Source organism: Eurytemora carolleeae, unplaced genomic scaffold (assembly GCF_000591075.1).
Source record: "Eurytemora carolleeae unplaced genomic scaffold, Eaff_2.0 scaffold1044, whole genome shotgun sequence".
Classification (NCBI taxonomy): Eukaryota; Metazoa; Arthropoda; class Copepoda; order Calanoida; family Temoridae; genus Eurytemora; species Eurytemora carolleeae.
The window spans coordinates 17,890-45,705 of NW_019396931.1; the positions used below are offsets into that span (position 1 = coordinate 17,890).

Here is a 27,816-nt window from a genome sequence, read left to right on the forward strand (position 1 = left end):
CCGACTGGCCAACTTTTTGTACCGACTGGCGACTTTTTGTACCGACTGGCCAACTTTTTGTACCGACTGACGACTTTTTCTATCGACTGGCGACTTTTTGTACCGACTGACGACTTTTTCTACCAACTGACGACTATATGTAACAACTGGACAATTCTTTTTACTATTATTGGTTAGAAACATAAATCTTATACTTTTAAATAAAAAAAAGAAAGAAAAATTAAATAAATGCATCCTCTCATTTATGACGTATCAAATCTGAAACCAATAAGATCAAAAATGACTTTATAACTAATTCTAACCTACTTATTGAATTCAAAAGTTTCCAGCTTCGGAATAATTCAAAAAAAATTTAGTTATGAGCATTATCTTTTTGACTTCCTAATATTTAACTGTGTCAGTTTACGGAATTCTTAATAAACCGTAATTTTCAATATATAGAAGGGATATGGTGGGAGGGGGAGGGGAGGTGATACTAAAGTTTGAAATGCGGTTGCTGGAAAATTGAATTTCAAGTTTAAGGAATGTGTAACTAAATTGAAAGCTCTGGCGCCGCAAATAGAAAAGATTTGATCAAATACAGTTTCCGGAATAGTTCTATCTTGGAGTAGTTGACAGGGGTACCCACAAAACAAGAAACTTCAGAGACAACTTTACAGAATTTATTTTCAATTATGGTTCCCTAAAATAGTACTGGTTTCTTCTTAACTAGAATTATTTAACACACCTTTAAGCAAGTTAAGTTAGGAAGAACTTCAAATAGCTATGATCAAGTTTAATTTTTAGGTAATCTTAAAAAATGACGACATTAAAGTGTTCGTATACGTTGAAATTGGGGTTCTGCATAACATCAGTCTTTTATTGGTTGATAAGAAGATTTAACAACGGGAAAAGTATTTTATAGTCACGCTAACCATGAGTGTAAGAAACGGAGTACGCCGAACATTCCTGCCCTGCTGTACAGTTTTATACAAAATATGTACAGCTGTACAGTTTTATACAAAATATGTACAGTTTTATACAAAATATGTACATTTTTATACAAAATATGTACAGCTGTACAGTTTTATACAAAATATGTACAGCTGTACAGTTTTATACAAAATATGTACAGTTTTATACAAAATATGTACAGTTTTATACAAAATATGTACATTTTTATACAAAATATGTACAGCTGTGAAGGGGGAGGTGCGGCGTATAAACTTTGCCAAGGGGAAAAATGAAGAATTCCATTTAAGGGGGGTAGGATGTCCGTAACCAAATTTTTTAGAATTTTCCTTTAAGATGGAATCAATTTTTTTTCAAGGGAAGGGGGGGTCCCCATCCCTTTAAATCCTTTCTAGTATTTATGTACAATAAACTTACATGTTCACAAAGCAGGTTCCAGCTTCTATATTGTCTGACACGTACATCGCCTTTATTTAACAAACGGAGATGTTAAAAAACAACATTATTTAAAGTTTCGTTATGAAAAAAAATATTCATCGAATGTCTTTTAAATATTTAAAGAGACTAAGACCCCAATTTAAACTCTATAACATCCCGATTCACAAATGTACTCATTCGCCTATTATCGGATTGACCATGAGGAGGATAATGTAGTTTTTCTTGAAAACATTAGAGTTATCTAAATCACCTAAAATGTCTGTTCTGTATAAATCTGTATCACTTTACACAGTATCGCAAAATTGTAGATTTGTTTAGATTTTTATACTTTAAACTATTTTAAGAAAAACTCGACCGTCCCTTTTTAAGCAGTATTAGAAATGAAGATTTAAACCTTTATCAACAAAATGGATCCTACCCGGCTTAACCTAAAAAATGGGAAATTGAGAAGAAAATAAATACCCTGAAAACAATGAAAAATGTGATGATTTGGTTGTTTTAAAGGAACACTGCAAGCGTAATTTCAAGTGACCCTCCATTCAAATCTGATCAAAAATGTGGAAGATACTGTCGTTTATTTTCGTGAGTTTCTCGATTGCTTCTTAAAATCATTCACGTTTGCCTTGAAACCGCAATTGAAAATAAACAGTTTAAAGAAACTAAAACATTGATATCTAATCCAAAATTGATCAGATAACGTTTTCAAGGGAACCGTTGTTAATCGGGTATTGTCATCTTTGCTCAGAGGGTCGCTTAAAACTACACTTACAGTCCCTTTAAATGCAAATATGCATAAAATTAAAGATATCCGCTGTTTCCTTATTGATATCCCGAGTAAAAACTCCAGAAGCTAATCCATACTCAGTATTGTTCGCTCTAAAAAAAACAGTAGTTTAATAAATGTAACACCTAAATAAAGAAGTATAAGTTTATAAAAAAAATGAAGAAATATTACAGAAAAAAACATTACTTATTTTTATCAATAATTTAAAATCATAAGTGTTACAAATTACAAAAAATTGGCTTATTTCTTTGCCAAACCATCAATAAGTCATGCAAAGACTATATTTAAGACAGAAAACCAAGGTTAAAGTCGCAATATCTTATTCCTCAAAGTCTCATCATTTGTGGTTAACCCTTTAGTTTATACCTGATAACAACTCCTTCTACGTCTCCAGCATCGAATTTTGATATGACCATTATAGGACCAAAACTCTCCTCTTTAGCCAAGTACATGTCGTCCTACATTATATATTCATATATATTAATAAACAACTACTAAAATTAATAAATAATCACAAAAACTAAAAAATAATTACCAAAATTAATAATTAATAACAAACATTCATGAATAATTTACCAAAATGATTAAATAATTATTTACCAAAATTACTAAATGATCCCCTAAATTAATAAAAAATTACCAAAATTGTTTTAAAAAATCCCCCAAATAAATAAATGAATATCGAAATGAGAATATAAACCCCAAATTACTAAATAATTACCAAAATTTTTAAGGATTACCTCTACATCGCAGAATATTGTTGGTTGCATATACAACCCTGGTCCCTCACACCTAGACCCACCTAGCACTAGTCGGGCACCCTGGAAACATATAAATATTCAGTTCAAATTTCTCTAAATTCCTCACCTATACCCGCTTTATTTTGTATATTTGAACAAACATATAAATATTCAGTTCAAATTTCTCTAAATTCCTCACCTATACCCGCTTTATTTTGTATATTTGAACAAACATATAAATATTCAGTTCATATTTACCTCAAAATGTATCTTAAAATCACCCCCCTTCTTTCTGATACATCAAATTTCAATTATATTTACAGATCTTTAAAGTCTTTGTGCTGAAACTTGGTAATCATTTTTGGAAAAAATCTAAATACATTTCTTAAATCAATAATTAATTAAATGAGTATTGGTTAAATTGGTATTTTTAATACCCTAATAAACAAGTTAAATAGTAAAAAAGTATGTACTGTAGAAATAATATAAGCAACATTATTCGTTAAAGAGACTTTGAGCGTAATTTCAAGTGGTTTCTGAAAAAAAGCGTTGCGCATTTATACTGCAGGAAAACGTATTGGAACTATCAGAATTATTTACTATTAAATCTAAAAACTACAATATCTTCCACAATATGATCGGATCAGGTTTCAAGGATAACGTTGTGAATTGAGCCTAAAGTTGGCAAAGGAAACAAACATATAGTTGACCAAGGGTCTAAATTTTTAAATCTTAAACCTTTAACTTTAGTGCTTAGACGGGTTTTCCTCCTCGACGGTTTAGCCTTATTTGTCATGTACAGCGTATTGGTGTCAAGAGATGGACAAATGTTCCACGACTTTAGGAGTTAAAAATCCTCAATTTATAATTATTTGCACTGTGTAGTATATCCTGAGTTCAGCTGCTGAAGCTAAGCGCTATTTCATTTAAAACTAAATTAAGAGCTGGCAAACCTTAATCTCTCTTTGGTTACTTTAACATTTAAACATTTAATTTCCATGCTTGTTTTCATAATTAATATTCAGGTTAATTTTAGTAAATTCCTCAAAGCAGCCCCCCCCCCCCCCCAACAGTACATGGAATATAAACTAAATTCCTTATTCTGTTTGATGAACTATATGTTCAATAAACAAGATTGGGGGGGGGGGGTGGAGAATCATGAATGTCAGCCAGTATAATTCCGATTAGAAACAAGGAAAACCTAACAAATAGCCCCCCCGGGTTCCCCTGAAAAAAAAATTCAGATGTGCCACACATGTTTTAGGAAGCTCAAATACGTAATGTTCGCACTTTAAAACTAGTTTTATACAAATGCTTTGCTTTGTACCTGTAAACGATTTAAACGAGCCAAACATGAAACTGGGATCAAATTTATTGCCTTTTTGCTACATTAGGATTAACAAATTTTAACAAAAGCTCAAGGGGTAGTTATCTAATACTCCAACCCCCCCCCCCCNAAAAAAAAATCATCCTTAAACTAAGTGTCATAGAAAAATTAGTAGAAAGGAATTGAGTCTTTGCAACAAACTCTGATTTTCTAATCTCTATATCTTTACACCCCAATGTCGCAGACCTTTGAGATTTCAAACAATGAATTTTGTTAGATCAAATAATTTAAATTTGAAATATCAAAGATTTACACCATAAGATTTCAAAGAATAGGGATTACAAAATTTGAGTTTGTGGCAAAGACTCAGTTCCTTTAAAACACTATTCCTGATCCCTCAGACTTTTTTAAAATGGCAGTTCCGTTGGATTAAATTGTTTTCTCACCTCCTTCACGCCAATCTGACAGTATTCTACAAGTTTATTGAGATGGGCCAGATGGTTCTGTGGACCATGCTGCGTGGACCTAGCAGACAGTACATAATACAACTTTTTATTAAAAAAATGTTAAAAAGGAATCAAAATTATGAACTGGCGAGCTATAAAAAACTCAAAGCTTAAAACAACTGTGGACAAAAAAACCTTGGACAAAAAAAGGAAAGTCTGGACTATTAAAAAAAACTATGAAAACAAAAAGAACTGTGGAAAAAATAACTACAGACACAAAAAAAAACTGTGGATCTAAAATATCTAAAAAAAATGATGCTGATCAAAAAATCAAAAAATACAAAATTGGTTATATATGTTTAGATGTATTCCTGTCAAGTGGATTGCCAATCTTCATCTTCTTGGTTTCAGCAATAACCCTAAAAATAGATTTTAGTCAAAGAAGGGGTATTTGAACTTACTTTTAATTGAACTTTCAAATAAAATCACAATGGTAATCAGATGTCTGGGTCAGCGAGCTTATACTTTCTAACCCTGTTTAATATTGAATGGTTAATTTTCTCTCATTTTCTAATCCATATTTTTTTTTGGCTCAATAACGTTTTTGGGGCATATACAATTCATTATGCTTTTCCCAGAGATTTTGGTTTAACAAGGGCCACGTTTAATAAATAACAAGAAACAGTTTAACTTTAATTGGTTATGATGAATCACTTCTCAATTGAACCGGTCGTTCAAGTTCAAGAGAGTAGTAATTTAACAACATATATTTTAAATTTCAAGTTATCTGGACCAACACTTTTTTTTATGACACAACTTATTATGTAAGGAGACTGCAAGCTTAATTTCAAGTATGATAGAATACTGTGGTAGAAAGTAGGATAGAATACTCCGGTAGAAAGTAGGATAGAATACTCTGGTAGAAAGTAGGATAAAATATTCTGGTAAAAAGTAGGATAGAATACTCTGGTAGAAAGTAGGATAGAATACTCTGGTAGAAAGTAGGATAACACATTCTGGTAAAAAGTAGGATAGAATACTCTGGTAGAAAGTAGGATAGAATACTCTAGTAAAAAGTAGGATAGAATACTCTGGTAGAAAGTAGGATAGAACCTCTGGAAGAAAGTAGGATAGAATACTCTGGTAGAAAGTAGGATAGAATACTCTTGTAGAAAGTAGGATAGAATACTCTGGAAGAAAGTAGGATAGAATACTCTGGTAGAAAGTAAGATAGAATACTCTGGTAGAAAGTAGGATAGAATACTCTGGTAGAAAGTAGGATAGAATATTCTGGTAGAAAGTAGGATAGAATATTCTGGTAGAAAGTAGGATAGAATATTCTGGTAGAAAGTAGGATAGAATATTCTGGTAGAAAGTAGGATAGAATATTCTGGTAGAAAGTAGGATAGAATATTCTGGTAGAAAGTAGGATAGAATATTCTGGTAGAAAGTAGGATAGAATACTCTGGTAGAAAGTAGGATAGAATATTCTGGTAGGAACTAAAGCCATGGTTTAAATGTTGTGCCAAAAAATAAAACAATTTTACTTATATATTCTTAGTTCAAAGAGAACACAAAGTTTATATAACATATATAACATTACAAGGATTATCTAGGATATAAGGATATAAAGGTGGAAAAGTTCAAATAAGGAAAAAGATCACAGAAGTTAATGTTATATCTGAAATTGTTTAGAACATTTTTTTCTTATAAAGTAAGTCTTAAGATTTGAAAGAGGTCAAAGATGGTAACATATGCGTTTACCGTCAAAGAAGGAGGGGATGAGGGGGGGGGAGGTTGTAAAGGAAAGTTGAGAAGGTTAAAAGATTACAAAGTTTAGTTAAATTATCCTCCAGGTTGATAGGTTCAAACCAGAAACTATTCTATAGATTATTTAATTGTAGACAGCATTATTTAAGATTATTTAATTGTAGACAGCATTATTCTAGATTATTTAACCGTTGACAACATTATTCAGGATTATTTAACTGAAGACAACATTATTCAAGATTATTTAACTGAAGACAACATAATTCAAGATTATTTAACTGTTAACAACAATATTCAAGAATATTTAACTGTTAGCAACAATATTCAAGATTATTTAACTGTTAACAACAATATTCAAGATTATTTAACTGTTAACAACAATATTCAAGAATATTTAACTGTAGACAACACCATTCTAGATAATTTAACTGTAGACAACAATATTCAAGATTATTTAACTGTTAACAACAATATTCAAGATTATTTAACTGTTAACAACAATATTCAAGAATATTTAACTGTAGACAACACCATTCTAGATAATTTAACTGTAGACAACATTATTCTAGATAATTTAACTGTAGACAACATTATTCTAGATTATTTAACTGTAGACGCCATTATTCTAGATTATTTAACTGTAGACAACATTATTCAAGATTATTTTTCTGTAGACGACATTATTCTAGATAATTTAAATGTAGACAACAAATTATTCTAGATTATTTAACTGTAAACGACATTATTCTAGATTATTTAACTGTAGACAACATTATTCTAGATTATTTAACTTTAGACAACATTATTCTAGATTATTTATCTGTAAACAACATTATTCTAGATAATTTAACTGTTGACAACATTATTTTAGATTATTTATCTGTAGACAACATTATTCTAGATTATTTAACTGTAGACAACATTATTTGGATTTCAATATGTCGCCTGTTGAAGGATAGGATATAGATTTTATGTCAAGAAAACATGGAGAACAGATACATACATTATTCTTTTTACGAAATTCAAATATTTGGCTGAAAACCTTACATGTCTTCGTTATTTTACAGATAAAGAATAAAGATTTCTAAATAATAATGTATCAAACGAGCATTTTAGGAATAATTATTGACGATAAAGAAGAAGCTTTTGAACATATATGTAATAATATATGTACATGGTGTCTTGACCATGACAATTTATATAAGTTTTTAAAATCCGCAATTCTATCATTGAAAATGAGCAAAGGAATTGAGTCTTTGCCACAAACTCTGAATTTCTAATCACTATATCTTTGGAACCAAATGTTGTAGACCTTAAATATTTCAAACCATGAATTCTTTTAAATCAAATAATCTGAGTTTGAAATATCACAGGTTTACAACATCTGGTTCAAGAGATATTGGGGTTTAAACATTTGATTTTATTCCAATTACTCAATTCCTTTATTTCATATTTTATATATTTTTTTTTATTTTCTTGGGAAAGAGATCGAGCTTATTTTCGAATATTAGGCCTTGCTTTGAATGTATAAACGGTTCATTAAAGCAAAATGCTTCATCGACGACCCCTGCATTTCTCTTGTACATACATACTAAAACATCTTGAGACCTTGGTGAATTAAAACAATGTATGTATCGTATTATTCGTATCCAATCTACATAAAACTATCAATAGTTTTTACTCAACAGAAAAATAGTTTTGCAACTATCTGAAGAAAATATGAGATTAACTCTATGTATATTGTATACCGTGGGAATAAAATGCATTGTTTTGTATATATTATGCATATATTATCTATAAGGTTAAATAGAGTAAAAAAACAACTTTTCTTTGAATCTATTTAGAATAGTACATTATTTACAAACAAACATTGTAGCTTTTTCAAAACGTACAAACATTGTCTAGCCTTACTCATTAGTTCTACTTTAACCTCCAAATCAGTTCATTTTCATTCAACTTTTTAAAAGTAGCATTGTTCACATAAAACGTTCTAGCCTACGTTGTAAACTTTAACAATACTCAAAGAAAAGGTTTAAACAAATACAAGTTTATAGTTTTATACATAATGAAGCAGCTTACCATTAAAAAATAACTAGATCTTCTTATTTTGAACAGTAGAAAGTTTATAATTAAAAACATTTGAAAAAAGATCACTCTTAAAAGTAACATTTAGCATTGTGCAACCAATAAAAGTAGCATTGAAAAAATATATTTAAGTAGCATCATACTAATATAAAATAACAGTATTATCTTATTATTTTCTGTTGCATTTTCAACAGAAAAATTTATAGAAAAGATTTGAAAGTTTCATATTTTCTTGCATTGTTAATGGAAAAAAGTTTTTAGAATGAATAGAATTTGCAAAAAATAGATAACCCATAAAAGTAAGGGATAGGCAATAGCCAGATTCGTTTTTCAGAAACTTTTAAAGTTTTTAGACTTTTAAAAGGTTTTTCGACAATATGAGAAGGTTCCAACATTTTAAAACTTTATTCTGTAGAAGCTTGCTTTTAGCATGCAAATTTGTTACCACAGAAGAAAATATAAGGCAAAAACGATCGTTTTTGGTTTGTTTTGTCTTATATTTTCACCTAGGATAACACATTTGAATGTTTTTTAAATGCAAACTTCTACAAAATACATTTTTAAATCTATAGACCCTTCTCAGATTGTCTTTAAATCTTTTTAAAGTTTAAACATATTAAAAGTTTTTTTAAAACAAATCTAGCTTTCGCCCATCGCTATGTACAGTGTACAATCCTTGTAGCACGGCAAAATGTATTTCATAATGGCAGCATTGTAAAAATATGAAAAAGCTTGATATATATTATATTTATACCTCAATATGTTTTCTATGCATTATGAACAGAAAAGAAGTTGCTTAAATAACTTTTTTCTTTTGACCCTCCTGTCATATATTATGTAGTAATAAATCTGCTTTATATACTGTCTACATGGTACACCCAGATATATACTGTCTACACGGTACACGCAGATATAAACTGTCTACACGGTACACCAAGATATAAACTGTCTACATGGTACACCCAGATATAAACTGTCTACATGGTACACCCAGATATATACTGTCTACATGGTACACCAAGATATATACTGTCTACATAGTACACCAAGATATATACTGTCTACATGGTACACCCAGATATATACTTTCTACACGGTACACGCAGATATAAACTGTCTACACGGTACACCCAGATATATACTGTCTACACGGTACACCCAGACATAAACTGTCTACATGGTACACCCAGATATATACTGTCTACACGGTACACCCAGATATATACTGTCTACACGGTACACCCAGATATATACTGTCTACACGGTATACCAAGATATAAACTGTCTACATGGTACACCAAGATATATACTGTCTACATGGTACACCCAGAACTGTCTACACGGTACACCCAGATATAAAGTTTTTAAAATGTTTAATTCTAGTAAATTTCTACTCATTGCATATGCAATAGAATTGCAAAATTGAAACGACTCCAAAACTAAAAATAATTTTTTTTAAATCTTTAAATGGCAATGATGAATGAAACCATACTTTAATGAATTAAGGGCCGCTTAAATAACCAATAAAGTACCTGTGTAAGAATTAAATATGCAAGTAAATAAAATCTGAATTACCTTTGTATAAAAACATCATAGATTGTCTCTTCTACAAAGATACGTCCTGGGACCAAATTTAATGAATTGCATTAAGGTCGCTGAATTACCTCCTACCGGATCAAAATTGAATCACCAATTTAAAGTTTAAGATTCGGGAACCGAATTAAAGATTTGAATCGGTGTATCAAGATTTGAACCGGCTGTAAGTAGTTCAGCAGCCTTATTTATTAAATTTCATCCCTGCAGCAATACAGTTCTCCCCCTTGTTGAAGAACACGCTCCCCAGGGCGTTCTTCACAGCCTTCTCCATATCACAGTCTTCAAATATTATCAGAGGAGACTTTCCTCCCAGCTCTGAAATATAAAAATTCTAAAGAAAAATTGGTAAATATAATAAATGGAATAATTTTATTTCTATCTGATGTTTTCGTAATAAAAACTTAATTTAATCTGTTCTCCCACTCCAGTATGACTATTAGCAATGAATTCCATTTGAATGATCGCCGCCAATTTCTCCTATTGATTTTGATTTGATGGATAAATTGAGGGTTAAAGGAGTGCGGGAGAGAGAAAGATAGATAGATAGTGTAGAGATACAAAAAATGCGATGTAACTTTTAACTCTCTATACAGTGGAACTACAATGGGAACTAAAGCTATGGAATAGAAAGACGACAGTTAGACTAGATTTGTTTAATTTTAATTAATATATTAAGTTTAAGGCAATTGACAAAAGTGTTCATAAGTAAAATTGATGGATAAGGTATCTGATGTTTTCGTAATACAAAGGAACTGAGTTTAGGCAACAAACTCAAATTTTCTGATTCCTACATCTGTGCAACTTAAATCTTTGATATTGATCAGTCTAACAGAATGCATAGTTTGAAATATCAAAGATTTAGGCCATTGAGTTTAAAAGATATAGGGATTAGAAATCGGAGTTTGTGGTTAAAACTCAGTTCCTTTGATTTTTCCACAAAGATAAATTTCACTAAAATGGCTAATTATTGGGTTTACTATCCCGTTTTGCATCATAAAGTTTGTAAGTGTGCTGTACAGCTTGCTTTAGTTGCTTAAAAGTCGACCCTGTACTTGAAACGAACCTGAGTTTACAATGCACAGATAGAAAAATCCGATGAAGCTTTTGTTGCTGAAAAATGTGGAACTACAATGGTAACTATATAATTAGGGAATAGGACGAAAATCTATATAATAAAACAAGACATTCTTATATATGTTGCGTATAGCCAAGTAAACGGCTGGACCGATTGGGCTGAAATTTGTTTTTGACACTCATGGGTGGCCGAGTTGAGTTATTGGCTAAAAAATGTTTTTTTTTAATTCTAAATTTTTTTTCTTTCATTTTTTTCCACGGGCAAGATATAATTTAAAATAGTCTACTGAACATTAAGCACATCAATTGTGCACTTTACAGTGTACACAGAACACTCTTTACTTTATTTTATTAAATATATTAGGTTTCAACTGCTACTCATAAAACACATAGCTTTAAAAACTGCATCAAATATTAGCTATTCCTATTCCATAGTTGTATGGGGCGACTGTAAACATCAAATATTAGCTAAATATCGTCTTCCTATTCCATAGTTGTATGGGGCGACTGTAAACATCAAATCTTAGCTAAATATCGTCTTCCTATTCCATAGTTGAATGGGGCGACTGTAAACATCAAATATTAGCTAAATATCGTCTTCCTATTCCATAGTTGTATGGGGCGACTGTAAACAACTTAAACCCTTAAACAAAGCGAACTTTTTTTCCAAAGAACCGTCTTGATCAAAATAGAAACAATAAGTTTTCAAGTTAAACAAAATACTATTTCATTAACCTTATCTCGGTTGGACTATTTTGTCCATTACAGGTTTGGGGGGGGGGGGGCCCCCTTTGATTAAAAATAAAAACACTAGGTTTAACAAAACTAGTTAAAAAAAATGCCATGCCATTAATGATCAAAATAATACAAGTGTTCAAATTAACAAATATTGCTATGTGCGCAAACAATAAAAACAGATAAAATTGCGTTTTCCATAAAAATAAATTTCATAAAAATATCTTGAATGAAAAACGCTGATTGGGAATGCAGCAGAGAGTAAATTAGATCATTTTGAATAAGATTTGATGAATTCAATAAAAATAAAGTTTGATTTTGTCATAATTAAGTTTAATCAAATTTTCAAAATGTTTAAGTAAGATTTCTAATAAGTGTGAAAACGATATTACATAGGTTTACCTTAGATATTTTACAAGTTTGAATAAGATTTTCAATATGGTTGAAAAAGATTTTTGATAAACTAGAATAAGATCTGATAAGTTTTATTAAGACATAAGATAAGTTTAAATAAGATATGTAATAAGTTTGAATATAATATTTTATTAGTCTGAAAAAGATATTTGTTAAGTTGTTAAGTTATAAGCTTATGTTATTAAGATATTTAAGAATTAATCTAAATCAGATATATTATAAAGGAAATATGTTAAAAAGAAAGCCCTTCGCTCATATATATGTTAGCTATAGCTGGCCAAACGGCTGAACCGAATTGGCTTTTTTTTAGGAAACTCATGGGTACCCTGAGGGTGAGATAGGCAACAAATTTCTTTTTTATCGGTGTTTTTTAAATTACGCGGGCAACGCCCAGCTACTGTTAGATAAGTTTGAATAAGAAATTTGTTGAGGTCTGCTCCTGACTTGAATAGTCCAGGCTGAGAATTGCTGAACTCGACATTTATCTGAATCCAATTCAGGAGTTTCCATATTTACATCCTCTACAGGCCAATTTAATTTATAACAACGATTTTATAAAAGTTTAAGTTTTCAGCTCGTATTTACCTTGGTACCTTCTCATCCAAGAACAAAAGGAAAACGGGAAAGTGGAATTGTTTTTGTCAAGGGGGGGGGGGGTGATGCGAAACAAGTTGCAATCAAAAAAGTAAAAATTTGTAGTAAAAGGTTATATAGAGTTTAAAAAATAAGAATTTAAAATGAGAAATCCATTTACGAAGGACTGTAGTCATATCTTTAGGGCACCCTCTATTTAAAAAAGTTGCATATGCTAGAATCACAACGGTACACTTGAACCTTTATCTGACCAATATTGTGGAAAACTGTAGCTTGTTTAATTCTGATCAATTTTTCATTGTTTCTAAAGCTAGAACTGTGCAAGTCATGCTTTTGCAGAGAGACCACGATTTAAAAATAAATAGTTTAAAACAAAACATGGATTTTTCATTCATACTTGATCAGACAAAGGTTTGTGGATCGAACATTCTACTCCATGAATTGACCAGGCCTCTCACCAATTATTTTACCTAACCTCACCCTGTTATTTTACCTAACCTCACCCTGTTATTTTACCTAACCTCACCCTGTTATTTTACCTAACCTCACCCTGTTATTTTACCTAACCTCACCCTGTTATTTTACCTAACGAGCATTTCTTGAGGTTGGATTGAGCACAGGATTTCATGATGGTATGTCCTATCTCAGTAGAGCCAGTGAATCCAAGCTTCCTGGAAAATTCAAAACCATTAGTATTTCGCCAAAACGCAATCTTTTAAAGGTGCTGGGCGTATTCCTATGTTGATTCTAGATCCAATGAAATTAATTGAAGTGATAACATTATCATATTTAAACCTGTATCTGGAACATGATCATATTTAAACCTGTATCTGGAACATTATCATATTTGAACCTGTATCTGGAACATTATCATATTTAAACCTGTATCTGGAACATTACATATTTCAAATTAATTTTATAGTACCCTTAAAACCTTTATCTGATAAATAATGTGGAAGATATCTTCGTTTTCCTAGGTTTAAAGGTGTTTTATTTTGATAATTCTTATACGTTATCTTGAAGTAAAAATGTACAAGTCACCTTTGTAGCGAAATCACAATTGAAAATAATCAGTTTTCTAAGTTTTAAACATTGACAAATTATAAACAAACTCGTACTTGATTCTACAAAACTTTTTAGGGTACCGTTGTGAATCGAGCTGTGTCACCTTTGCACAGAGAATCACTTAAGATTATGCATATAGTCCCTTTAACGAAAATTTTAGGTAATTTTATGTTGAGTGTCCAGTGGACCTCTTCTTTCTGAAAAAGAGCAACCTCCCTTGTCTATCTATTATCTAGGATTTTTATAGAGCTGTTTATTCAAATCAGCATACGTTTAAAATGTTGATAACAAGGATTATATAGGACGCCACACATAACAAATGCACTCTTTAATGTAGGTTTTCCTCAAATTACATTGACAATAATGTTAAAACTTTGTTTCAGAACTATATCTAGCAAAAATAAATTTAACGTTTTCATTTTAAAGACAATTTTTATTTGGCATTGCAAACAGAATTCTCTTACAGTTAATACAATTCATTCATTCTTTGAATTCTTGAAATTTAGAAATACATGAATGCTCATAACTTTAAAGTTCTAATATCAAAAGGAATTGAGTCTTTGCCACACAATTTGTAATCCATACATCTTTGCAACCAGATAGATCATACCTTCAAAACTTAAAATATTTAATGTAACATGATTCGTAGTTTGAAAAATCAAAGGTCTACGACATTGGATTCGCGGCAAAGACGTTACTTCTTAAAAGAAAAATACTTTTTAAAAACAAATTATACAAAACTTCCATAGTAATTTGGAAATCCATCATGTGGAAACAAATTATACAAAACTTCTATAGTATTTTGGAAATCCATCATGTGGAAACAAATTATACAAAACTTCCATAGTATTTTGGAAATCCACCAGTGGAAACAAATTATACAAAACTTCCATAGTATTTTGGAAATCCACCAGTGGAAACAAATTATACAAAACTTCCATAGTATTTTGGAAATCCACCAGTGGAAACAAATAATACAAAACTTCCATAGTATTTTGGAAATCCACCAGTGGAAACAAATTATACAAAACTTCCATAGTATTTTGGAAATCCATCATGTGGAAACAAAAAATCTGGTAAATTGGAAATTGTTATTTTTCTTTCAATGTATAATATGATATTCTTCTATAGTTGAATTAATATAGAACCCTGGGTTTCCTGGTTCTAAGTCTCTTGGGAGAATTCGAAAAGTTTAACTTGCAATTTAAAATTTTAAATTCGTGCACATTTCCTCCTGTTTCTATTTACTTTTATGAAAGAAGAATTTACACAGAAAGTAGAAAATTAAATTATCTTTATTTTACAAAGCAATCATTAGTTCTACTTTTGAGAAAAAAGAACACAAAATAGACAATACACCACACTTCACGTGTTATCAAGAACAGATTAAACTTATGTAAATGTTCATAACTGATCAAGCATGAATTATATATCCATGTTTTTGTTTTTTAAAACTATTTGTTTTCATATACGGGTTCTCTGCAAAAGTGACTTGCGCATTTCTTGCATATAAGAATCAAGAAGAAAATTAAACACTTTTCAAGTCAGGAAAACGACAGTGTCTTTCACTTTCTTGATTTTCAAGGGTAAATCATCTTTGCATATACAATAAATACGCTTACAGTCCCTTTAAATAGAAAGATTTCCAACTGTTTGAAGTTTTGTTGAGAAACTAATAAAATAGATAATATCAATCAACCACTTCATTTTGCAAGTAAAGCGGTTTTCTTTGATGATTAAATTTCAAGGTTTTACCTTCTAAACCCGATATAGCTTTAAAAATAAGAAAAAAACTGACAATCTCAAACTCCTGATATCTTTGCAATCTGTAAACCCTTGATTTTCAATCTTTGGCTCTTTGAACTATAGCAGAAGTCATATAAACTGAGATATCAAATTTCTACATCAGGTAACAAAGAAATATCTAAAAAAATAGTTTTGGGAAGCGTTATCCATTGATTTAAATTGTACAAAATTTTATTTAGTGTCGAATCGATCTTAGATAATCTAATGTACAAAATGTTTCAGAGAGCTTTCGTTTGAGCTGAGAGGCAAATACCAGACTTGTGTCGTGTTGGAGAATGCATAATTGGCAAATCAAACTCTCATCAAATTGGAACAATTCAGACATTTAGAACTTTACAAGGGAGCCTCAACAGAGCTGAAAACTTTTGAATGGAATATCCTTAATCCTGATTGGATAATTAATCTGGAGATTAAAAATGAGAGGAGAACAAGCAATATTTAATCTCGAGATTAAGAAAAAGAGTGGATTAAGCATTAATCCCGATATCCACCATTCTAAAGTTTTCAGCTCAGATCACAGAAATAAAACTTAACAATCTTCCTGCAAACTAAACAATATTGAAATTCCTGGCAAAGCCGAGTAGAGTAACCCTCTTTCTATTTTTAAACAGTCTTTGCCTGTCTGATTTTAAATCCCTATATCTTTGCAACATTATTTCGTACACCTTAGATCTTTCAAATTGTGAATTCTGTTCAATCAAATAATCTTTCAATTTACTCTAAAATAAAAAACACAATTTCTTTCACAATTAAAACAAATTCTAAAATCTTATAAATCAAAAAGAATTAAATGTTTGATTAAATGACTATGTCTTGTAGATTACAAATTTATCTGGTTACTGTAGGAGCTTGTCTGGAATGGGACGGAGTATTAGCTCTGTATCTGGTTACTGTAGGAGCTTGTCTGGAATGGGAAAGAGTATTGATTCTGTATCTGGTTACTGTAGGATAATGTCTGGAATGGGAAGGAGTATTGGTTCTGTATCTGGTTACTGTAGGAGCTTGTCTGGAATAAGAAGGAGTATTGGTTCTGTATCTGGTTACTGCAGAAGCTTGTCTGGAATGTGACGGAGTATTGGTTCTGTATCTGGTTACTGTAAGAGCTTGTCTGGAATGGGAAAAAGTATTGGTTCTGTATCTGGGTCTCTGTAGGAGCTTGTCTGGAATGGAAAGGAGTATTGGTTCTGTATCTGGGTGCACTGTAGCAGAATGTCTGGAATGGGAAGGAGTATTGGTTCTGTATCTGGGTCTCTGTAGGAGCTTGTCTGGAATGGAAAGGAGTATTGGTTCTGTATCTGGGTCTCTGTAGGAGCTTGTCTGGAATGGAAAGGAGTATTGGTTCTGTATCTGGGTCTCTGTAGAAGCTTGTCTGGAATGGAAAGGGGTATTGGTTCTGTATCTGGGTCTCTGTAGGAGCTTGTCTGGATTGGAAAGGAGTATTGGTTCTGTATCTGGGTCTCTGTAGAAGCTTGTCTGGAATGGAAAGGAGTATTGGTTCTGTATCTGGGTCTCTGTAGGAGCTTGTCTGGAATGGAAAGGAGTATTGGTTCTTTATCTGGGTCCTCTGTAGGAGCTTGTCTGGAACGGAGTATTGGAAAAAGTTATAAATTAGCCTTACAAGAACACACATAAAGGGAGCAGGATCCGGATACTCTACAACTAGGCAACAATAAAAACAATTTTAACCCAGCAAAACCAAATCCCTATATCTTTACATCGATAGTGGTGTAAATTTAAAATACAACTATTTGATCTGTTAGAATTCAAATTCATATTTTGAATTATATCAGATTTTAAAGATATAATTAGATTAGAAAATTAGAGTATAAGGCGAGTAACCATTTTTCGACACACAACTGTCTCACTTATTGGTTCGATGACTTCCACTGCACCAAATAGATTCTTGTTCAATAGATGGCAAAGCAGAATTTGTAAACTCTCAGTACAGCTGTATTCTGACGTCACAAGTGTCAATTCAGTTTTTGTGTTCGACAAAATTATTAATAATAGTGATAATTTTATAAGAAAAAAATGGGCTTATCTTACAGTAAAATAAGTGCAACTGCAATAAGTGTTTTGTCTATTTTCTGTTTTTACACTTTTTATTTCATCTTGGAAAACATGTCAACTAATGGGAGAAAACTTGTAATATTTGACACCTGTGACGTCGTGTAAAATTGATCCATTTCTCTGTTTTCACCTATTGTACCGGGATGAGCTCTAAATGATTTCAAATGATATTTTTTCTAATAATATGGAGGGAACCCAGGCTAGCGTGGGCAGATAAGGTTTAAACCTCAGTGTTCAGGGTAAAAAGTTGGGTGCAGTAAGATAAACAACGTGTTGTGCCGAGATAGTAAGCACTAAGCAGTTCATAATGTTTAAAGCTTTAAATTACAGTCTCTGGTCTTATCTAATATCTCGGTAAACTCCTCTCTTTACATAATACAACCACTGTTCCATTAATTCTAGACCCTCAACATTTATCTCCGCTCAGTAAAAATACATTTAAATATTTAGAAAATTATTATCAAATTAAACTCCGATAATTAAGATTTAATGCAGACCCGGATTTTTTGTTTTTACACTCTAACTAAAAAAGGCCCAACTATTTTGTTATAATGTTTCTTCTTCTGAAAATTGAATGACCCCCCCCCCTCCCTTTGTGAGGTCAAGGGGGCCGGGGGAGAGGGGAGAGGGTAGGGCTCAAGATCGAGCAAAGTCCCTTCCTTACATGAAAGCTGAAAACATACATGGTTCCAAGGGGGTATTATATGCCCCCTATTATTGAATTTTTTAAATCCAGATTTAGAACTACAGTTTTATCTGGGTTTCATTTGGTCTTCTGACAAGAATTGTTGTCGAATAGAAGTACTTAAATTAATTTACTATATAATCCATAAAGAAAGAAAGAAATTTGCAGTTCCAGGGAACAAGAATGTAAAGGAAAAGAGTGAATACATCTCTAAAAAATTGTTTATTAAGTCTTAATCTTTGATGGCAACCCAGTTACTACAATCCTGGTTTTAAAGACTGCAGTAAACACTTGTATTAAAATGTATTCCATCGAAAACTAAATTTATTTTATACAACCTTTACCATTGTAAAGCTAGGATCGAAATGGACTCCGACAATGAAATTGAAACCCCTGGATGAATTAGTGATGTATAAAGACTAGCTTTAAAGTGAAAAATAACAAAAATAATAAAATGCTTTGACTATTAGATATTCAAATGTTATAAATAAGATTTAATTGAAATAGTGATAAAAAAGTGAGGACAAAAAATGATACATCGGAGAAGAAAGCTTGGCGGAAATGATATGTTACGTTGTCTATATGAAACATTTTCTATACTAAACTTCTGACCTACCAACTTTCCGACCTACGACAGCCTTTTATTTTGTATTATTTGTGGGCTAGGTTAGGCTTAGACAATTTTTGGGCCGGGAGCTGCGGCTAGGACGGGCTAATGGACCAAGCGCTGCAGACGCATATGAAATTAGAAGCTTTAAACCCACGTGCGAGTGAGTCAGAGGTGTAGTTAGCGGATGTAGCGTAGGTCAGAATTGGAGTATAGTGGATGTGCGTAGGTCAAAAGAATGTTTCCATTCATATAATAATTATTGCAGAGCTATTGACAATGTTTTGAATTTTCATTATGTAACCGGATAATATTGCTGCACTTGCATACTTGTGCGTAAAATCTAAACTAGAGGTGCTACGTCATCCCGGACTAACCAAAGTGAGCAGCATTCGGTTTCTTCTATTTGAAATCAAACGTGTTTTGGTCTTTAATTCAACAATCTTTTACCGTAAGGATTTGTTTATGCTTTACTTTTTTCTTCAAAATGCATATGCCGACAAAAAAGTTTTTAAGATAAAAGTAAAAAAAATTGTGTTTAATGGGTCAAATTGATATCGAAAGTCACAGCTTTCGGGAATATTGACAGCACCGTTAAATCCACGGGACGAGGTCACAATGTCGGACCAGTAATGTCCCATGAATTTAATCTTCTCTCTAGTTTGCAGTGTCACCATGTTTCTCTCTTCTTGTACCCTAACCGTGTTAAATCAACAGATTGAAAACAAATTCTATAAAAATAATATCTTGACCAGGAAGGAAGCAAAGCCTAATAAATCTATCAAAATATAAAAAATAAAATTGGTTCCATCTAGAGAGAATAGAAACAAAACATGTTCTTTTGCAGAATATAAAAAGGAATGTTGACAGTGTGCGGAAAGGGAAAATTTATAATATGTCTGGGTCCTACTGATACAAATATTAAATTGGATGTTACTTTTCAACACATTTCTATTTAGGCAATGTTTATTTAAGAAATCTGTGTGCATATAACAGACAAAAAAACATTAAACATTATAATCGCTTTGATTTACTTTACATAGTACAGTTTAATACAATTACATATACTTTAATATAGTTCAATACAATTCCATACACTTTAATATAGTTCAATACAATTCCATATACTTTAATATAGTTAATTCCATATACTTTAATATAGTTCAATACAATTCCATATACTTTAATATAGTTCAATACAATTCCATACACTTTAATATAGTTCAATACAATTCCATACACTTTAATATAGTTCAATACAATTCCATATACTTTAATATAGTTCAATACAATTCCATACACTTTAATATAGTTTAATACAATTCCATACACTTTAACATATTTCAATACAATTCAATACACTTTAATATAGTTCAATACAATTCAATACACTTTAATATAGTTCAATACAATGCAATATACTTTAATATAGTTCAATACAATTCCATACACTTTAATATAGTTTAATACAATTCCATACACTTTAATATAGTTTAATACAATTCCATTCACTTTAATATAGTTCAATACAATTACATACACTTTAATATAGTTCAATACAATTTAGGACACTTTAATATAGTGCAATACAATTTAATACACTTCAATACAGTTTAATACAATGAAATTCATTTTAAATTAGTTCAATACAATTCAATGCACTTTAATACAGTTCAATACAATTAAATACACTTTTATACAGTTCAATACAATTCAATACAATTTACTATATTTCGATATAATTCAATACATTTAAATATAGTTTAATACAATTCAATACACTTTTATACAGTTCAATACAATTCAATACACTTTCATATAGTTCAATGCAATTACATAAACTTTAATATAGTTCAATACAATTCCATACACTTTAATATAGTTCAATACAATTCAATACACTTTTATACAGTTCAATACAATGCAATACACTTTATTTTAGTTCAATACAATTTAGTACAATAGAGCTCAATATAGTTCAATACAATTCAAAACACTTTAATACTGCTCAATATAGTTCTGTAAATGTTCTGTAGTTTAGAAAAGGAAAATATTTAAAATTTGTAAAGATGTAAACTGAATTATATACCAGGAGAAGAATAGATCCTAAATTCTTAGTAAACACAAAACTGTGTTTGACAAATTCACTTTCAACCAAATACTAGGATTGAGATGGGGATGAAGGGAACCTATGCGGGGGGTATAAAGACTAACGAATTTTGCTGTTATTAAAAATATTAGTTTATTCCAAAAAGTATATATTTGAATCCTGACTTGCAATACACAACATTAGTATTTCAACAGAAAATACAGGTTTATTTTAAAAGGAATGCTTGTACCACTTTTCCACTTTTAAATCCTCCAGTTTAAATCTTAATAACCTTTTTGTTTATATGCCAGACTTTAAACTGAGATCTATTTTCTTAAAACCCATTAAAAAAATATAATTTCTCTTTTTTATGGAGGTTGCGGAGTTTATCGCTCAATTATGGAAATTAAATATAAATTTTTTTTAAAAAGGGGGATGAGAGCAAGAAATTGAGTCTTTTTCATAAATTCTAATTCTAATCCATATTTCTCTGCACTGCAACCTAATATCGTACCCAGTACCATATTTAGATCAAGATTAAAATATAAAAGGTTTATATCTTTAGGTTGGAAAGATATAGGGATCAAAAGATTTTAGCTTATAGCAAAGACTCAATTCTTTAGTCCAATTTTTAATCTTCTAAAACCCTATCCTTCTACTCCAGTACAAAAGAACTCTGTATGGTCTTGTTTCTATTATCCTTATTAGCATTCTTAACTTTTACAGAATAAACCTATGTTAAATTCTTGATGTTGCTCTTTCCTTTAAAATTAACGCTGACTTTCCCTTTAAGATGTTCTGATCTGATTTGTCATTGATTTCTTGAGAGAAATCTCAAAGAACTAATCTGCTGAATTTGTAAAGAAAAGGATTTGAATAAATGAATATTCAGAAGAAAATGCAATCTAGAGAACTCCATTAATAAAACTTAATTTCTAAAAACAACACCTTTCATCTTTCCGCAAACTATATATATCTTCTTTTATATATGTAACGCTGTAATCTCTGTTTGCCTCTTTGTATTTCCGATCATAACGCATGACCCATTGACCAATTTGCCTCAGATTTAGATTGCATAACTCGGAGGAACCACAGGAATGTTCTTAGTTTTGTTTTGAGATTCTAAATTGAAGGGGAAATAGCTGACATCGTAATTTAGGACCAAGTGCGGGTAAACGGTCGAAGTAATTATGAGATACCTGGGCAACGCTGGGTTCCCAAGCTTGTATCTATATGAATATCAAATATATACTGAAAAAATACAACATTTCGGTGTTAAAAATGTGTGAAAAATGTATTTGAAAATATTAAAATAAACAAGTATTTGCAAATTGAAAAGGAATTATATTTAGAGCTTAAGGACACAAACAGGGGTGGGGGGCCCAGAATATCTGGACCCCCCCCCCCCAGCTGAGGTTCTCAGTTCGTTCGATTAAGAAGTTAGAATAAATAATTCATCCCCCCCCCCCACATCCCTCCTAGTAATTCACTCTAACTTACACTGATGCCACGAACAAGCTCTTCTCTTTTAGAGACGAGGAGATCTTAAAATACGGAAATACACAATATTCAGAGGCTTATTTTGTAAAGGGGGAGGGAAGGGGGGAGGGGGGCTGAATCTTTTTTGACATTCCAGATTGTTAACAATATAGATATATACTAAGAACAATTAAGCCAACTACAGCTAAATTCAGGTGTGCTTATTTATCACATTGTTTCTGTTTACAAATTATGGCGATCCATTTATGATCCAAAAATGGTAAAATCTTAAAAAGTATCGCATACCCCCCCCCTCGCCTGTTTTTAATATATTTACTATAAAAAGTAAAACAGAAAAAACTATCAAAAACTTTCTGAACAACACCTTTGGTTTTGCATTGTTTTCGGGTCGATTTTTCTGTGTCATATATTTGACATATTTAGTAGTAGAAAAACAAATGTTTAAAATAAATAATTTAAAAAACATTTGCTGTTCTTATACCAAGCCAAATTTTTAAATTCTGAAAGAAAATATAAGCAAAAATACTACTCAAGAATAAATTCCAAATATGTTCATGAGGAGTCTAGTCTGACGCAACAATCTAGTAGTTTCGTGGGATTTAACTCTTTAAAAGCTTAAGCTAGAAACAAGCGTGTTGCATTTTAGTGAGGTTTAACCAAAGGTCAAGGCGTTGTGACACTTTTAAGTCGAGGCTGTCTAATAATTTGACGACTAAATAGATATCTAGATCAATGAGAGGCTGGATATCTGGTTCCAATCATGATCTTAGACCGTTCAAACAACACTAGAATTATACTTTGATCGCACAAAAAATACCTGACAAGTGGATGATCAGCGATTGCCTGGCCGGTCACTGATCCATTCCCAGGTAGTACATTAATGACCCCTGGAGGGAAACCAGCCAACAGGGTCAGCTCAGCAAACTTCAAAGCTGTTAGAGGAGATACCTAGCGAACAGATTTGGAATTTGGAAACAATGAATCAGCATTCAAGTTCAAAGTAAATTGTAGCAAAGTAAAATATCGTCTACGGTATCTGGTCAATAAAGATATCCACCGACAACTAGATAATATTCTGTATTTCACTTGGTCTCTGCTATTAAACAGTTTTGACAAACTAATTGCGAGGGAGGTATTAAGTCTTTGCAACAAACTCTAATATTCTAATGCCTATATGTTTGCAGCCAAATGTCGCAGACCTAAGATAATTCAAATTATGATTTCTGTCAGAAGATATGATCTAAGTTTGAAATAATAAAGGTTCACATATTCAAGTTGCAAAGATATATGGTTTGGAACATTTGAGTTTGTGGTTGAGACTTATTTCCTTTGCCAAAAAAAGATTGGGAATAGAGGACAAACATAGCAATAAAACTTTTTGAAAATAATTATTATAATACCTTTGCTTTTTAAAATAAGAGCCCGGCAAATTGGTTAATAGTTTCCCTCCTGACCTGTGCAGGTTTTATAACAACAGTATTTCCAGCAGCTAAACAAGCAGCCATCTTCCAGGAGAGCATCATTAGAGGATAATTCCAGGGGGTAACAAGACCACATACTCCTAGATTAGCGGGTAAATAGACCACATACTCCTAGATTAGCGGGTATATAGACCACATACTCCTAAATCAGGTTTTTTACACCACATACTCCTGTATTAGGGGCTATATAGACCACATAATCCAAGATCAGGGAGTATATAGACCACATACTCCTAGATTAGCGGTATATAGACCACATGCTCCTAAATCAGGATTTTTAGACCACATACTCCTATATTAGGGGGTATATGGACCACATAATCCAAGATCAGGGAGTATATAGAGCACGTACTCCTATATTATGGGGTATATAGCTAGACTTCAAGGTTCTAGATTGTGGGCTATATAGACCACATACTCTTAGATTAGGGGCTATATTGATCACATACTCCTAGATTAGAGGCTATATAGATCACATACTTCTAGATTAGGGGCTTTAAAGACCACATACTCGTATATCAGGGGTATATAGACCACATACTCCTATATCAGGGCCTATATAGATCACATACTCCTAGATTAGGGCTATATAGATCACATACTCCTATATTAGGGGCTATATAGACCACATAATCCAAGATCAGGGGTATATGTATCACATACTCTTATATTATTGGGTATATAGCTAGACTTAATAGTCCTAGATTATGGGCTATATAGACCACATACTATTAGATTAGGGGCTATATGGATCACATACTCCTAGATTAGGGGGTATATAGACCACATAATCCAAGATCAGGGGTATATGGATCACATACTCTTATATTATGGGGTATATAGCTAGACTTAATAGTCCTAGATTATGGGCTATATAGACCACATACTTTTAGATTAGGGGCTATATAGATCAAATACTTCTATATTAGTGCCTATATGGATCACATACTCCTAGATTAGGGGCTAAATAGATCACATAATCCTAGATTAGGGGCTATATAGATCACATACTTCTAGATTAGGGGCTATATAAACCACATACTCCTAACTCAGGGCCTATATAGATCACATACTCCTAGATTAGGTGCTATCAAGACCACATACTCCTAGATTAGGGTGTACATAGACAAACAAACTCCTAGATTAGGGGGTTTATAGACCACATACTACTAAATTAGGGGTTATATTGACTATATACTCCTAGATTAGGGGAGATGATACATATACAGCATATTTTAGATTTCTGTGAAAGTTTTATGTTTTCCTTTGCAAATTTAAATACACTTGAGTGTACTTAATTCAATTATAATCCGCTGTAAGTGCTATTTTTAGAAAGTGTAGAATAATTAAATTCAAATTGGGATTTTAATTTTTTCAAGATTAACTATTTAGTTTTTAAACATGTCCTTATTTAAGAAAAAAAAATATATATTCATTTATAAAAAAATTGCAAAAATTACAAAAATATATATACATAATATAATCAGATTTGAACAATTATTTCAAATTTAACAAATAAACAAATTAAAGTTTTGAAGTCGGTATTCCTGGGTATTAGGACACTGTATAATAAATATCTTCATTTAGGCCAATTTTGAACATGATATGATTTTAGACTTGAAAAAAGCATTTGACTGGAGGAAATGTTGTTTACAAAAAAAATGGCTGAAGTTTTGTGAGTATTGCTGAGTATGCAGAGCAATATGTTAGTATACAATGGTATGGGGTTTCAGGTATATTGGTCGGCATTTATATCAATACAATAAAGACGATTTTTTGGTCTAAGTATTGATTTCTAACAAGTTTTTTTCAAATTACAAGAAAACAGAGAGAAGCTGTAAACCGTCAACTTCTTTTTGTTTCCATATCTATGTGTATTCATGCTTTTTGAAAGCTTGGTAGAAAAAAAGTTGAAAGTCGTCTTCATTGTATTGATGTTTACGACAATGTCTGTATAGTTTACCTATTGGTTCCTTCTTAGTTATACACAAGTTTCTGTTGGGCCGAGCATTATTGATGGGAATTGTACTGCCCTCAATCTTAAACAAAAAGTTCAACATATAAATATGCAAAAACTTGAATTTTTTATCTTTTTCATTTAAAAGAACAGAAGACCAACGACAAGGTACAACCAAATTACACCAAAATAAAAGGGGAAAAAAAGAACTTTAAGTTTCTTGCACTTTCAGGGAAAAATCATTAATGAGAAGAAATACCCATGATGGACACCTTTGCCTGATCAATAATGTTGAAAATATTGTAGTTTTCTAGGTTTCAATAATGTTGAAAATATTGTTGTTTTCTAGGTTTCAATAATGTTAAAAATATTGTAGTTTTCTAGGTTTCAATAATGTTGAAAATATTGTAGTTTTCTAGGTGTCAATAATGTTAAAAATATTGTAGTTTTCTAGGTTTCAATAATGTTGAAAATATAGTAGTTTTCTAGGTTTCAATAATGTTGTAAATATTGTAGTTTTCTAGGTGTCAATAATGTTAAAAATATTGTAGTTTTCTAGGTTTCAATAATGTTGAAAATATTGTAGATTTCTAGGTTTCAATAATGTTAAAAATGTTGTAGTTTTCTAGGTTTCAATAATGTTGAAAATATTGTAGTTTTCTAGGTTTCAATAATGTTGAAAATATAGTAGTTTTCTAGGTTTCAATAATGTTGAAAATATTGTAGTTTTCTAGGTGTCAATACTGTTGAAAATATTGTAATTTTCTAGGTTTCAATAATGTTGAAAATATTGTAGTTTTCTAGGTTTCAATAATGTTGAAAATATTGTAGTTTTCTAGGTTTCAATAATGTTGAAAATATAGTAGTTTTCTAGGTTTCAATAATGTTGAAAATATTGTAGTTTTCTAGGTTTCAATAATGTTGAAAATATAGTAGTTTTCTAGGCTTCAATAATGTTGAAAATGTTGTAGTTTTCTAGGTTTCAATAATGTTGAAAATATTGTAGTTTTCTAGGTGTCAATAATGAATAATGTCACTTTGAAATTATGCTTACAGCCCCCTTTCGTATTTTTTTTTTTTTTTAATAAATACTCAAACTTGAAATTTACCTTGTCGCACCATCCAGCAAAATATCTCCAGGTATCAATGGACATACCGACATGAGTTTTCAGAGCCAAGGTGTAAACAGCACCGGAGTCTGAACAGGGTGTTCAAATAAACACTTATAAGAGATAGTTTCTCATAATTTTTTCGAATTTGAAAGTCTTGAAGTAAACGGTCAAGAGAGACATAAACCAGAAAAGTAAGCTGATAATACTTTAAACAAGGCACAGGAAATTTATTTGTAGAGAATGCGAATTCATATCTTACAAGAACACCTAGTGTCGTGATGTGTACAATGTTTGTTCGTTTTTGAACTTTTAAAAGGTTCAACAAAAATCTGAGAATTTCAAAAACGTCAAAATTGTTTATTCTAAACATTTTCTTTTCTTGCCTTCCGCCAAATTTTGACACTGAGGAAAAAATATTGCAAAGTTCAATAAAGCAAACTTGATCAAAATACATTTTTGAAATGTGGAAAATTTTTATCAAAAATTGACT

At 31.2% G+C, this 27,816-nt stretch overlaps 1 protein-coding gene across 1 annotated transcript in view; it reads right to left on the reverse strand.

Annotated features, from left to right (window-relative positions):
• Window positions 1-27,816, reverse strand: part of LOC111710248 (cytosolic 10-formyltetrahydrofolate dehydrogenase) — a 46,312-nt gene that overhangs the window by 898 nt on the left and 17,598 nt on the right. Inside the window, exons 18-30 of the mRNA XM_023484312.1 lie at window positions 27,324-27,412; window positions 26,221-26,296; window positions 24,231-24,337; window positions 23,594-23,724; window positions 13,540-13,625; window positions 10,339-10,452; window positions 10,117-10,162; window positions 5,058-5,105; window positions 4,687-4,765; window positions 2,914-2,994; window positions 2,540-2,631; window positions 2,208-2,265; window positions 1,369-1,418 (exon numbers count right to left, since the gene is read on the reverse strand). Coding sequence (XP_023340080.1) covers window positions 1,369-1,418; window positions 2,208-2,265; window positions 2,540-2,631; window positions 2,914-2,994; window positions 4,687-4,765; window positions 5,058-5,105; window positions 10,117-10,162; window positions 10,339-10,452; window positions 13,540-13,625; window positions 23,594-23,724; window positions 24,231-24,337; window positions 26,221-26,296; window positions 27,324-27,412 — 1,057 coding nt within the window. The remainder of the gene's footprint in view (window positions 1-1,368; window positions 1,419-2,207; window positions 2,266-2,539; window positions 2,632-2,913; window positions 2,995-4,686; window positions 4,766-5,057; window positions 5,106-10,116; window positions 10,163-10,338; window positions 10,453-13,539; window positions 13,626-23,593; window positions 23,725-24,230; window positions 24,338-26,220; window positions 26,297-27,323; window positions 27,413-27,816) is intronic.